The sequence below is a fragment of the Filicampus tigris genome, chromosome 1 (genome assembly GCF_054856515.1).
Source record: "Filicampus tigris isolate MCC_2025a chromosome 1, RoL_Ftig_1.0, whole genome shotgun sequence".
Taxonomy (NCBI): Eukaryota; Metazoa; Chordata; class Actinopteri; order Syngnathiformes; family Syngnathidae; genus Filicampus; species Filicampus tigris.
In genome coordinates, this window is record NC_141217.1 from 33,134,532 (window position 1) to 33,147,011 (window position 12,480).

At 44.8% G+C, this 12,480-nt stretch overlaps 2 protein-coding genes across 2 annotated transcripts; one reads left to right on the plus strand and one right to left on the minus strand.

Annotated features, from left to right (window-relative positions):
* Positions 1 to 941: 941 nt before the first annotated feature.
* Positions 942 to 5,839, plus strand: pcsk1nl (proprotein convertase subtilisin/kexin type 1 inhibitor, like). The gene is made up of 5 exons (XM_086034245.1): positions 942 to 1,216; positions 1,936 to 2,146; positions 2,920 to 3,103; positions 4,408 to 4,503; positions 4,570 to 5,839. The coding sequence occupies exons 1-5, from the start codon at positions 1,163 to 1,165 to the stop codon at positions 4,883 to 4,885; spliced, it is 861 nt and encodes a 286-aa protein (XP_085890371.1). The 5' UTR covers positions 942 to 1,162; the 3' UTR covers positions 4,886 to 5,839.
* On the minus strand, positions 4,919 to 11,113 carry lhfpl4b (LHFPL tetraspan subfamily member 4b). Its single transcript, XM_086034269.1, has 6 exons — positions 10,994 to 11,113; positions 10,263 to 10,516; positions 8,689 to 8,893; positions 8,477 to 8,556; positions 8,191 to 8,338; positions 4,919 to 8,053 (listed from the first exon to the last, which is right to left on the minus strand). The coding sequence occupies exons 2-6, from the start codon at positions 10,485 to 10,487 to the stop codon at positions 8,025 to 8,027; spliced, it is 687 nt and encodes a 228-aa protein (XP_085890395.1). The 5' UTR covers positions 10,488 to 10,516; positions 10,994 to 11,113; the 3' UTR covers positions 4,919 to 8,024.
* Between the last annotated feature and the right edge of the window lie 1,367 nt (positions 11,114 to 12,480).

The window sequence follows — 12,480 nt, forward strand, 5'->3', positions numbered from 1 at the left end:
GGTACTGACGCCCAGGGAAGGTTGTAGTCCCAAGAGAAGGTTGTACTTCCCATAGAAGGCTCTAGTCCTGGGGTTAGGCTCTTGTCCCAAGAGAAGGTTGCTGTCCTAAGATAAGAATTCTGTCCTGAGAGAAGATTCTAATGCAAAAAGAAGGTTCAGGTCTTGAGAGAATCAACTCATGCCCAGAGAAGGGTCTCATTCCGAAAGAAGGTTCTAGATTCCAGAAAAGGTTTTAGCCCTGTGGGAAGTTTATCATTCAAGAGAAGGTTTTAGTCCTGAGACGAAATTCAAGGTTGAGAGCAGATACTCATGCACGGAGAAGGTCTCACTCCAAGAGAATTTGCTGGTCCCAAGACAACATTTTATTCCTGAGAGAAGGTTCAAGACTTGAGAGAAGGATCTCCTTCCAAGAGAAGATACAAGACCCAAATTTAGTTCCGGTCCAAAGATGATTTTTTTTTTCAGAAAATAAGATTTTATTCCCAAGAGAGGGTTCAAGTCTTACGGTTCAAGGTACTCATGGCCAGTGATGGTTCTTGTCCTGCGAGAAGGTTCTAGTTTCCGAGAGAAGTTTGAAGCCCTGAGAGAAGGCCATGGCCAGTGATGGTTCTCGTCCCGAGAGAATGTTCAAGCCTTGAGAGAAGGGTTTAGATCAGTGGATGTTTTTAATATTTGTCAACTGTTGGCTTGTGAAGCCCTTTGAAACTTTCCCATGATTAAAAATTTGACAAATAAACTTGACTTGAGAGAAGGTTGTCATTGCAAGAGTATTCTAGTCCTAAATAAAATCTCATCTTGAGAAAAAAATCTCATCCCCCGAGAAGGTGCTTGAAAGGAGGTACCCTCACTTTCACTCCCTCTCAACTGTCCCTCATCTCTCCCTCTCCCTTACTCTCTCATATCATCACTCCCCTCTCTGCCGCTCTCTCTCTTATCATTCTCCCGCTTTTCTGTGTCTTTCTCCTGTCTCCATCCGCCCTCATCAATATCACGCTCTCCCTCACTCTCATTACTCACCCCCGCCTCTCTCTCATTCTCTCATCTATCTTGATCTCGCTCAGCCCTCCCCCATCTCTCTCACTTCTCTCGTCCCCCCCCCACCCCCCCCCCACTCCCAGCCACCTCCTTGTTGTTGGCTTTTCGTGCGCGTTCCGTGGTCAGAATGGCGTCGCTCAGCCTCCTAATGCTTGGTGCCGCACTGCTCCACGCCGCTCAGGTAGGCGGAGACGCCATTGCATCTTTTTCTGTGATCGAGCGTGACGCTCCTCTGGCTACTTCCAGTTTGTTTTTTTTCACTGCCATTTTGTGGAAGCTGTGTGTGTGTGTGTGTGTGTGTGCGCGTGTAAACGTGTGCGCGTGTGTGTGTGTATGCTGACGAATTTTGCATTTGAGCTCCTGGTCACCATAGTGACAAGAGGCAGTAGCCCATGGCAACAAGGCCTTACAGTCTCCTGGTGGCTAGTGTGTGTGTGTGTGGGGGGGGGGTGGGGGGGGGGGGGGTGGCAGGGGGAGTATGTGTTTGTGTGTCTACATATGTGAATAAAGATGATGATGACAAACATGTAAACAGAGTAAGAGCAAAAAAATTAACGCATCAAATTAATTAGCGGCAGCACAGTGGACTCATAGTAAAAGCACATTTTTCTTTGTTGCGAGCCAAGCCTAACCCCAACCGTATGCGCAAGCTTGAGATACGCCGACGCTGGAGTAAAGCAAAAAATAAATAAAAGGAGAGCTGACTGTCACCGACGCACTTTCAGCTGATTATTGAAAAGGACAAACCATCCAACACACAAATACAAAACGAAAAAGACTGACAAGGCGTATGGACGGGTTGCCCACACTGAACTAACCATGTAGTAACCAGCTGATTGTGTATATAAATCAAAATGTCCGACAGTGGTGTTGGCTGATGGGAAATGGCCTTTGTTATAGAGTGCACTTGCAGTTCGCGGAGGAGTCGGACGTCAGAACCCGTTGGCCTACAATGATGACCACAATGAGTTGATGTCGCATCCCGCCTACTATCGCTCGGATGGCTGGAGTGGGCCAAGCTTGGAGCAGGCCCTTCAGCGATTGGTGGAGATGGGCCAGAGGCAGGACGAGGAAGAGGAGGGGGAGGAGGAGGAAGAGGAGCAGCGGACAGGTTGGATAGGACATTTCATCATTAAATCACGCGTACTTCTGGGTGGCAGAGTAATTGAGAAAACAAGATGAAGGGCTTGAATGATTATTTGGCCTTCTTCTCTATCGCCAAATTTTGTAAGTCTAAAGTGTCAGTCGAAAAGAAGATGTTATATAAGATAAGCCGCTTAGGTTAAGGTTGGAAGTGACACCCAATGCCGTTTGTGATTAAAATTTCTATATTTAAGTTGATATAAAATAGCCATGATGGAAATTCAAATGGGGTGCCACGGTGGGCGACTGGTTAACAGTGCAGAGGTCGTGGGTTCGAATCCAGCCAAGTTCGCATGTTCCCTCTGTGCCCGCGGGGGTTTTCTCCGGGTACTCTGGTTTCCTCTCACATTCCTAAAACATGCATGGTAGATTCATTGAATACTCTAAATTGTCCCTAGGTATGATTGTAAGTGCGGATGTTTGTCTCTGTGTGCCCTGCAATTGACTGGCATACAATTATGACATCCATTCAACATGTCCTCATCTCAGGTTCCACCGTATTGATTTAGATGTTTTACGAACGAAAGTAAAATCCCCCCCAAAAAAGCAACATTTTGTGGTGTACGGTCTGTGGCTGTTCAAATCCAGACACAACAAGTTTTTGCCATCATTTTTAGTTCAGGTCACTTGCGTTCTGCTACCCGGAAGTATCCCGGCACCCGTTGTTAGCAAATATTATGAAATGGTCTCCTACCAACATTCACATTGATCAATCCAATTAAGTCCGTCACTTTCACGCAGCCACCGTGGCGGCTTTGCTCCGCCTCCTCGCCAAAGCTGAGGCTGTGGGATTGGTTGACCCGGGAGATGTGCAGCTGGAAGAAAAGGACTTCCAGGGCCGGGGCCGAGGTCTGAGCATGGGGCGGCCCCCCGCGGCCTGGTGGACCCTTGTGACACCGCAGCTACTTCAGGCCCTCCTCGACAGGTGAGGGGATGATCCTTAAAAGGACATACTGTAGGATGTCAGAAATCATTTTTAATAGTTTGTTTACACATAGTGGCAATACTTTGGCATTGTGGTTAGCACATCCGCCTCAAAGTTCTAAAATTTGGGGTTAGAATCTGGGCTCGAGCCTTCCTATTTGTAGTTTTCGTGTTTTCCCTGTACTTGGGCTTTCCTTTCACATTCCAAAATCAGACAAATTTAAGTCTTAAAAGACTAGTTGGACTTTCTAAAGCATTTTTACAGACTAGTTGGGCTTTCTGAAGCGTCTTTACAGATTTGTAAAGTTCTTTGTTACAGCTTTAGCTGCTATGAAATGCGCTACTAAATAAATAAAATTGTATTGTATATTAGGTAAACAGTCTTTACCAGACATGGGAAGTAACAAAGTACAAATACTGCACTTGAGTAGTTTTTTCCAGTACTTTGTAATTCACTGAGTATTTATTTTTTTCAAATTCTTTTTACTGTTATCTGTTACATTTTAACTCCAGTTATCTGTACGGGGTGGGCGGTGATAATTTTTATGAATAAGGGCGGGGGGTCGAGGCCGGAAGGGTACCCAGGTCACGGGTGGAGGGTCGCTGCCGGACCGGCAAAAAAGGGTCAAGTGCCCAGCTCTGCCTGTGCAGACTTGTTGCCTGTGCAGACTTGTTGAAAAGAGTGTTCACAGACTAGCTAAAGAGCTTTTTAAGGACTATGTAGACTTTCTAAAGACTCTCTATAGCAGAGGTCTCCAAGTCCAGTCCTCGTGAGCCCCGATCTAGCCTGTTTCATATGCAACTCTGTTCCAACACACCGGATTCAAATGATCAGAATCATTTTTCTGGTGAACTAAGCCGTTACCTTGCTGGTTGAGTAGAAGCAACTGTGGCTAGAGTCAAATTGTGGAAGTTTTTACTTTCTGGACCTGGATTTGCCATCTGTGTCAATTGGTTTTTGGTTGAATGACATCACCGCAAAGACTCAAAGACTTGTATCAAACACGTTTGAGACGTAAGGTCAAGAGTAGGAAAAGACTGATCTAAAACATCTGAGATTACGACCTTACACTAAACGATCAAGATGACGGGAGCGCGCTGTGACTCCAGTAAAACCCTAAAACTTTCTCCTGACTTTCAGTTTTTAGTCTGTGACTGTGAAAATTGTTTGGTGTAAGACCAGCATTAGTCTGACTTTTTATAAAGAGTCTTTACAGACTGGTTGAAGAGGCTTTGCAGACAAGTTAGAGTAAAAGTATTCTATTTTATTATTTTTAAGAGTAAACACTGATGTGTGATTGGCAGGTTGGAGCCACAGGTAAGTGGAGCGAAGCAGACCAAGACAAGACTTGAGCGATTGCGGGGCGATGACTACGAAGACCTCGGTGACGATGACGTGAGGTAAGCTCACATCGGTGAGTCAACTGAAAGCCAACAGACTCTCATCACTGTGTCCCGCCTCCTCAGACATCTACTTGCTAGAATCCTGCCAATCATCAGCGCCAACTACGCCCCCTCCAACCGGCGGACAAGACGGGATCTGTCCATCACTGAGCCCGCAAGAACCACCCACAGGAGAAGCCGCCGTTCCCTCGGTGATGACGCCTTGCCACCGTCTGGCAACGAACCGTTGTTCAGGGTGAAGAGGCTGGGTGAAGAAGAACAGGAAGGGCAGCAGCCTCACACGGTGGCAAACACCAATGCGCGGCATGGCACCCGACGCCGGAGAGCTGCCCTAAACCATGTTCTGCTTCACCAGATTGTCAACTACATGAGAAAGTAGGCGACAAGGAGAGGAAATGAAGGAGGAAGGAAGTGGTGTTAAGCAGAGTCATCTTTATTGTCATGAATGTATGCATATTCAAGTAAAGTGTCCTCATCACAGGGTCATTGCTAAATTTGATAACACCTGTGGGAAAAAAAAACTTTAATAATGCCTGATTATCGTGATGTGTGTACCCCACTTTAGCCTTTAACAGGACCAGCTGGTGGGAAATTTCTTCTAAAATACCCCACACATCAAGAATAATTACTGAGGTTACTCCTTGGTTATCTGACAAGTCGGCCTTTGCTGAATTTGATCGGAAGGAGGCAAAAAGTCTCAAATTGGACCCAATTATCGGTATGGGTGTACACTGTTTTAGACAACAGCAAGATCAGGTGTGGGAAATGTCTCTTAAAACAATAATAAAACACCCCACAATAAAGAGTAATCACTTGGGGTCATCTTTAGATCTAGACCTCCGCTAACTTTACTCAGAAGTGGGTAAACATGTTCAGATTAGGAAGACATTCATTTATCCCTCTGTTGCCACTAAAAGAGATCAGGGGTGAAAATAATTTTTACACACCCTCCACAACAGGATAATACCTAGAGCCTAACCACCAAGAACATCATTTAAAGCAGGGTTGTCCAAATCCGGTCATCAAGTGCTTATCCTGCATTTTTGGATTTTTCCCAACTCCAACACACCTGTTCAAATGATCAGGTTCATTTTCAGGCTCCCGAAGAGCTCGCTGATGAGCTGATCGTTTGAATGAAGTGTGACGGAGGAGGGGAACATCTAAAACATGCAGGATAATGGCCCTCGAGGACCGGATTTGGACATCCTTGATTTCAAGCTCTGTGACTAGTTCCTTTTAGTTGTGTTTGTGCACTCCAGCTTGTCATGTGACTACAAGTGTGCGTGCCTACATGGCACACTGTAATCAAAAGTAATAAAGTTCAAAATGTTAATCATGTTTCAACTTCACTAAACTGAACACGCCATGCACACCAATACTAATGCAATGAGTGCTTGCTATAGGCAGGAGTCAGGGACCAATCCAAAACACATGGTGGAGGTTTTTGGCATGTGCATTCTATACGGCAGAGCTGGGAAGGAGGCAACGCGTTACGTGCCCAAAAGTAAAAATCCCAAATAATGGATGCTCGCCTAATAATGTTTCATAGTTGCCAATATTGATAGTTTAAAGTTTAAACCCTAGATATTCCCAAAAACTGTGATCCCAAAACACTTTAATATAATAATTTTAAACCAATCTTACAACACCACCCTTAAGAATAAATCTTGCAGTGATTTGACTTTGATACACCGGACGTGTGAGGACACATCTGTAAAAATACAACTGACTACTTTCTCCTTAGCCATTTCAGGGTGTGTTTTTTTAATCATACATACAGTACATAAACATTTTTTAAATTCAGCATATGACAAAGGACTCTTTATCTTTCGTTAGCCATTTCAGGATGTTTTTTTTTTAAATCATACATTATACATATATAATCCAATTTTTTTATACAGTATATGACAAAGGACTCTTGATCTTTCATTGGGAACTCACTGTGCCTTATGTTGAGCATCATCTTCAAAAATTACCACTCTGCTTTCTTCTCTCTCGCTGTTGGACCTTCACTGGAAACTTCCCTCACGCTGCTGTGGGCTGGAAACTTCCCTCACGCTGCTGTGGGCTATCTGCTGGTGGCCAATCCTTGTTATTCCTCTGCTAATCTGGCACTTTAGATGAGTAGCGCATTTGTACCACTATCTTGATTACTATCAAATGCTGACATGCTAACAGTTGTTATGCTAACATACAAAAAAATCATGGTAACTAGGGTTGCCAACCGTCCCGTATTAGCCGGGACGTCCCGTATTTTGGGCTAATTTGATTTGTTTGTTGACTATCAACTCTTGCAAATACAGAAAATTGCAACCTACCGATCCTGTAATATAAGATGCTTTTAGTAAAGCTTTGGATGACGATCGATTGTCAATAACGACGGACACAGACGGGTTGGCAGCTCAATGCCTTTTACCTGTATACTTGCTCGAACATACATTGCTGGTTCTTAAACAGTAGTAGCACATTACAGCGCTTCTAATGGAGACACTCGGTACTACACATGACAGATCCTAGATCAGATAAAGCGTCAATCACAGAACAAGCGGCAATCACTCCACCTGTCATGTAAGGACTTCTCTCTGGCTGCGCAAAATGACAGGAGACTGTTGAGTCAGTCAAAGGCAGCCAGAAATAACCATAGAAAAAATAAATTTGGTCCCACTCCTCTTTTACATTTCAGATTTCTTACACCCATTTTTTGATGAAAAAAGCCAAATTGTGGTTTCATATGAGGTGACATATCGTCGCTGTCCTGTGAAAAACACTGTGCATTTTTTACGTAAATGTGGTTTCAGCATTAACGTGAAAATTAGAGAAAAAAAATCCAAAATTCACACATCATGCTCACACCACCGTGGCACCGTGCACCTGTCCCTTATTTAGGAGTGAGAAAGTTGGCAACCCTAATGGTAACACTTGGTACACATGAAAACACATTACTTGTATGGAAATGTGACGCACACTGCTCAACCTCACTGATGCTAAACTAAAGCAAAGATACAGGTATTTTTTAACATCGTAACCGATTCTTTTTTTTAAATCTGAGAGCGCTCATATGACGAGGGAAAAAAATGGCTGAGTGTGTTCTTACGGGAAATACAACGAAGAGAGAGTTGTCGGCTCCATGGCAAGAAATGGGTGAAGCTAGGCTAACAGTTACATTGTGTTGTAACTCCCTAACACACCCCACACCACAGTATAATATCTTAGGACAACCCGTCCTCTGCCTACTTTGACTGGAACGGAAAAAAAATCAAAATAAAAGAGCTCAAATTTGGCCCGATTATTGGTACGGTATAAGTTTACCACACTTGACTGAAGCTAACCATGCAAAGTGAAAGTCTTGCCATCCATTAAGTTTGGGAGCACACTTACTGAGAACACTGCTAAACATGTGACGTGCTTGGACACAAGGAGTTGATGAACAACCGTTCCACTTTTCATGAAAATGTTGTGCCTTCGTGACGTCGTGATGACGTCATTTGTCTGAGAAGGAAGGTGGGGCACATGGTGGTCTATGCCGACATTAGCAGTCCTGTTGTCACTGCATACACACACGCGCGCGCACACCGTGAACGCACGCGCAAACACACACGCAAGCGCACACACACACACGCACACACACACACAATAAGACAGGTTGTCCTTTCAGACTCGCTACCACTATATGCATGAACCCACCTTCTTTGCCGAGCGGCGGCAGCAGGGCATCTTGTCTATTGGCCAGCACAAACGCCAGCGTGGCCAAGATGGCAGCGTCCAAAACGCCCAAAATGGCCAGGATGAAGGCCCAGTGGACCGAGCAGTTCCCTGACGAGAAGCTGCCCACCTGGGTATGACACAGACGCGTGCACCCCCCCCCCCCCCCCACACACACACACACACGCACCCACCCCCACACACACACACACACACACGCCATCAACCGCCGACCGTGACGAATCGGGCCGAGTCTCGAGTCACTCACCGAGTCGCCGCACAGGACTCTCATCTCTGGACTCTCCCATGAGTCGGGGAACAGCAGACACGCTAAGGCCAAGCAGAACCCTGAAGGCAGAGACGGGAGAAAGTCACATATGAAACGTCCAACTCGTGACTAAGTCCCAAAATAGGCGCCTTAAAGTCTGACTCAAGTCAAATCATGTGACTCGACGCCAGCGGCAATGAGAAGCAGTCAACCTGCTGTGAGCTGCAGCCAGGCGCAGATCTTGTAGACGGTGGCGGCGCTGCAGAATCGGAAGAGGCAGAGACAAATTACGCTGGTCCACACAGCCCACAGGGACACGCCTACCAGGACCGCCACCGACTGGAATGACGGCAGAGGGGACAAACTGGACAGTCGGCCGCGGCAGTCTGGAACGGGCCTGTCCGACTCCAGACACACCTGAGGTGACGTGGGAGGACGGACGGAGAGCGTGTGTTTAAGAAGTCAAGGAGGCATTCATCCATTTTCGAGAACGTTTTTCATCAATCGGGTCAGTTTCCAATATTACATCATCATGTCATGCAGAGATAATGTCAACAACCTTAACTGAGATTTGTGCTGTTTTTTTTGTGTGTGAATGTATTTTGAGCAGAATAATAGCCGGCGCGTACACCCTTAAAATGCCTCGATTTCAAGAATAGTTAACTGTTAGAATGTCAATACAACACAATAGCGTTTAATCGAGTTCCACGCTGTCCAAAATGTGACAGCATGTTTTCAGAAAAAATTCCGTTACGGTCGTTACATTTTGAGTTCACGAGGCACCGACAACAATTTACAATTGTACATGACCTTTCTTTCAAGGATTAAGAATATTGGATTTTTTGGACTAGTTACGCAAAGGTCTTTGCTCGTCCGAACGGACGCTCCGGATTAGAGCCGAAATGGGCAAGATGAGATCGGTCTAACAAAAAACGAGTTTAAAAATTTTTTTCCCCCGTACAAAAACTGTTATACGGCGTACACAATTTGAAATGATAAAAAAAACGTATAAAATACGGGGAAAACGTATAAATTGACAGGTATGGGAATGCGATATTTTAAGATTATTTCTAAAAGCCCTCACTGTCAAAGGCAGTGACGCAACAGACAGGGTAACGACAGAGTAGTTTACTCGTCACGTGTGGTATCCAGTTAAATTTGGACTGACTGTATAATAACATCGATAGATACATTATTTCATGCAAGTTGCACCCACTTTTTTTTTAGCTCGTAAATTAAGCCGTTGAGACACCGCACCAAAGCAGCACTCTGATCTTCACGCACGTAAGGTAAGAGGACATATCAATTACAGCATTGTCCATGCGTGTGTAGCAAGGAAACGACACGGCAGGCATGGTGCTGTCTGCCGCACTTCCTGGTCTACTTGTTCTCCAAATTGTATTCTGTGCCATCAAAAGACCATCCGGAGCTGCATCTTTCACATCGAGTGGAGTCTCACTTGGTCAACTTATTTCGTAGTATTGGCTGGAAACAACGTGGCTTCATTTTTAATGGAATACTGCTATAGATGTATCCCATATCCACGATGCTGTGTGTGTATATCATTGTCCAGTCTAGTCCAACTTTTACACACGTGACACAATACGTGACACAATGAACATGGGGGCCATTTTAATTATTTCTAAATGTACTTTACACGAATTGTACTGTACAGTACACAAAATAATGACGTTATCAAATTAGCCTATAGAGAAAATATGAACTTTTCACTGCTGCAAATGGCGTACGTATGTTAAGTATCCCTTTAATTGCAGTGTGCGATCACCTCAAATAATCCAAGGGTGCCAGTGGGCGGGGCCGGACCCGTCCCAGGGTGATGGATGTCGGCGGTACCGATCCAAGACGGCTGCACCAGGATGACCACCTGGATGATGGCGAAGCACAGCGTGCAAACGGCCCACAGTGCGCCCACCGCGCGGGCGCTGCGCACGAACTCCGTCTGGTACAGGCGGGACAGGTCGCTCAGGCCGGGCGTTGCAGCTGACGCCATGACCGCGCGCACGGGTCACGTCAGATATCCTTGGAGAACGTCGTGGAAAAAAAAATAACTCTCAGAATGGAGGACACCAAATCCGTATGATCATTTCTGTTTTTTTCATCAATCCAGGTGTGGGTCGGCCGTCAATGCCAAGGTAGATATCGACAAACAAGCATTCACACACGCATTAAAACTGCAGTATTATAATTTTCATTAACATTCTTCAATGAAGCTAACGGAAGAAAAACCCACGCAAGGATGGGTAAAACAGGCAAATTCCACATGAGCCCAGATTCGAACGTCGAGCACTGTCCGCTAACGGGGATAAAAAAGAACTTTTAATCTATTCGAACCCCTCAATGTAGGAACGCAGATTTGCCAGATTATCCATTTTATTTTATGGTTGACATTCTTTGCAATAAAATCCGCATTTCCAGCATCGAGTGACGTCATCACCACAATCACCATCGTTACTGATTTTTGCATCAAACGGAAAAGAGTAAGCAAATAAAACCAACCTGCAGCAGCTTCGCACGTACTCGGGCCGGAAGCGACGATGATGGAGGCGCGTCCCTGTCTTGTCCAACAGGGCGCGTGGCCGCCAGGCAGAATGGGAGCGACGAGGACGCAAATTGACGCTCTGAAACAGCGACACCCCGCGGCGGAACAAGGTACTTCAGCGACGCAGCGCAATTCATCTTTTTCAAAAATTTATTTACAGTGGACACCAACATACTTGCGGTTCGGCACCCACGGATTCAGCTATTTCTCTCCAATATTTTTGAATCTGTTTTTGTCGAGGGGTCAACCCCCGTTTTTTATATAACAAAATGCTTACTGGAGGTTTACCAACGCATTTTTTAAAATTATTTTTTCCCCCCAATACATTTCATTGGCCGTCAATTATATGCACCCATCCATCCCTTATCCGAGCCGCTTATCCTCACGAGGGTCGCGGGTGTGATCCCAGCTGTCATCAGGCGGCAGGCAGGGTACACCCTGAAAGGGTCACCAGCCAATCGCAGGGCGCACTGATTTTCGCTGTTCGAGGCCGCCCAGACCCCCTGTCCCTCATGGGGGCCCATTGTACCACATTAAACTCATTCAGTACCAGACCTCAGATCTGTGAAATGACATAAACATGTCATTGAGATAGAATGAGTTAAGCTGTTGGTTCATTTATTTATTGAAAATAATCAAAGACAACAATTGAATTCAATGATAAAGCAGCAATGTTAAAGCAGCACTGGGAAAACGTTGGTGATCCAAGGCCACATTTGATTTTTAAATAGATGGGCGATCTTATTGATGAGATTAAAAAATAAGTCCAAAATTGTATTTAAAATAGTTTATTCAAATAATAAAATAATTTTTATTTTTATATTATTTGTAATAAACTAATTGGTTGTTTAGTTATGTATATTTAAAATTGTTTATTTTAGTAATAGAATTTACTTAAAACAAATAAATTATGTAATGAGATACATACTGTATACATTACGTTTACAATGAATCACAGCGCAGAGGTCATGGGTTCGTATATAGGCTATGGCCTTCCTGTGTGGAGTTTGAATGTTCAGGCACAGCCTGCGTGGGTTTCCTCTGATTACTTCCCACATTCCAAAACATGCGTGGTAGGTAAACTGAACACTCCAAATTGTCCCTAGGTGTGATTGTGAGTGTGAATAGTTGTTTGTCTAATGTGTACCCTGCGATTGGCTGGCAACCAGTTGAGGGTGTACCCTGCCTACTGCCCAAAGACAGCTGGGATAGCCTCCAGCACGCCCAAGATAAGCAGCTAATGGATGCATGGATGGAAATACATATGGGCATGCGCCCTGACATGTTATTGTTTCCTTATGTACCCTTTTGGCGACCAGTCTGTTTCTAGATATGCCTACTTTGACTGACAGTCAGTCCATTGTTTGTCTATTTGACTTTATCTTACCCAGCACCCTAATGAGAAGCTAAACTAAAATCAACTATAAATGGATGGATGGATGCT

Bases quoted from the DNA above. Each gene is read 5' to 3' on its own strand.
- pcsk1nl (XM_086034245.1), top strand. From the start codon at position 1,163: ATGGCGTCGCTCAGCCTCCTAATGCTTGGTGCCGCACTGCTCCACGCC. The intron at 1,217-1,935 runs GTAGGCGGAGAC...CCTTTGTTATAG, and splicing joins CACTGCTCCACGCCGCTCAG to AGTGCACTTGCAGTTCGCGG. The intron at 2,147-2,919 runs GTTGGATAGGAC...ACTTTCACGCAG, and splicing joins GGAAGAGGAGCAGCGGACAG to CCACCGTGGCGGCTTTGCTC.
- lhfpl4b (XM_086034269.1), bottom strand. From the start codon at position 10,487: ATGGCGTCAGCTGCAACGCCCGGCCTGAGCGACCTGTCCCGCCTGTAC. The intron at 8,894-10,262 runs GTGATCGCACAC...ACGTCACCTCAG, and splicing joins GCACCCTTGGATTATTTGAG to GTGTGTCTGGAGTCGGACAG. The intron at 8,054-8,190 runs GTGGGTTCATGC...GTGTGTATGCAG, and splicing joins GCCGCCGCTCGGCAAAGAAG to TGACAACAGGACTGCTAATG.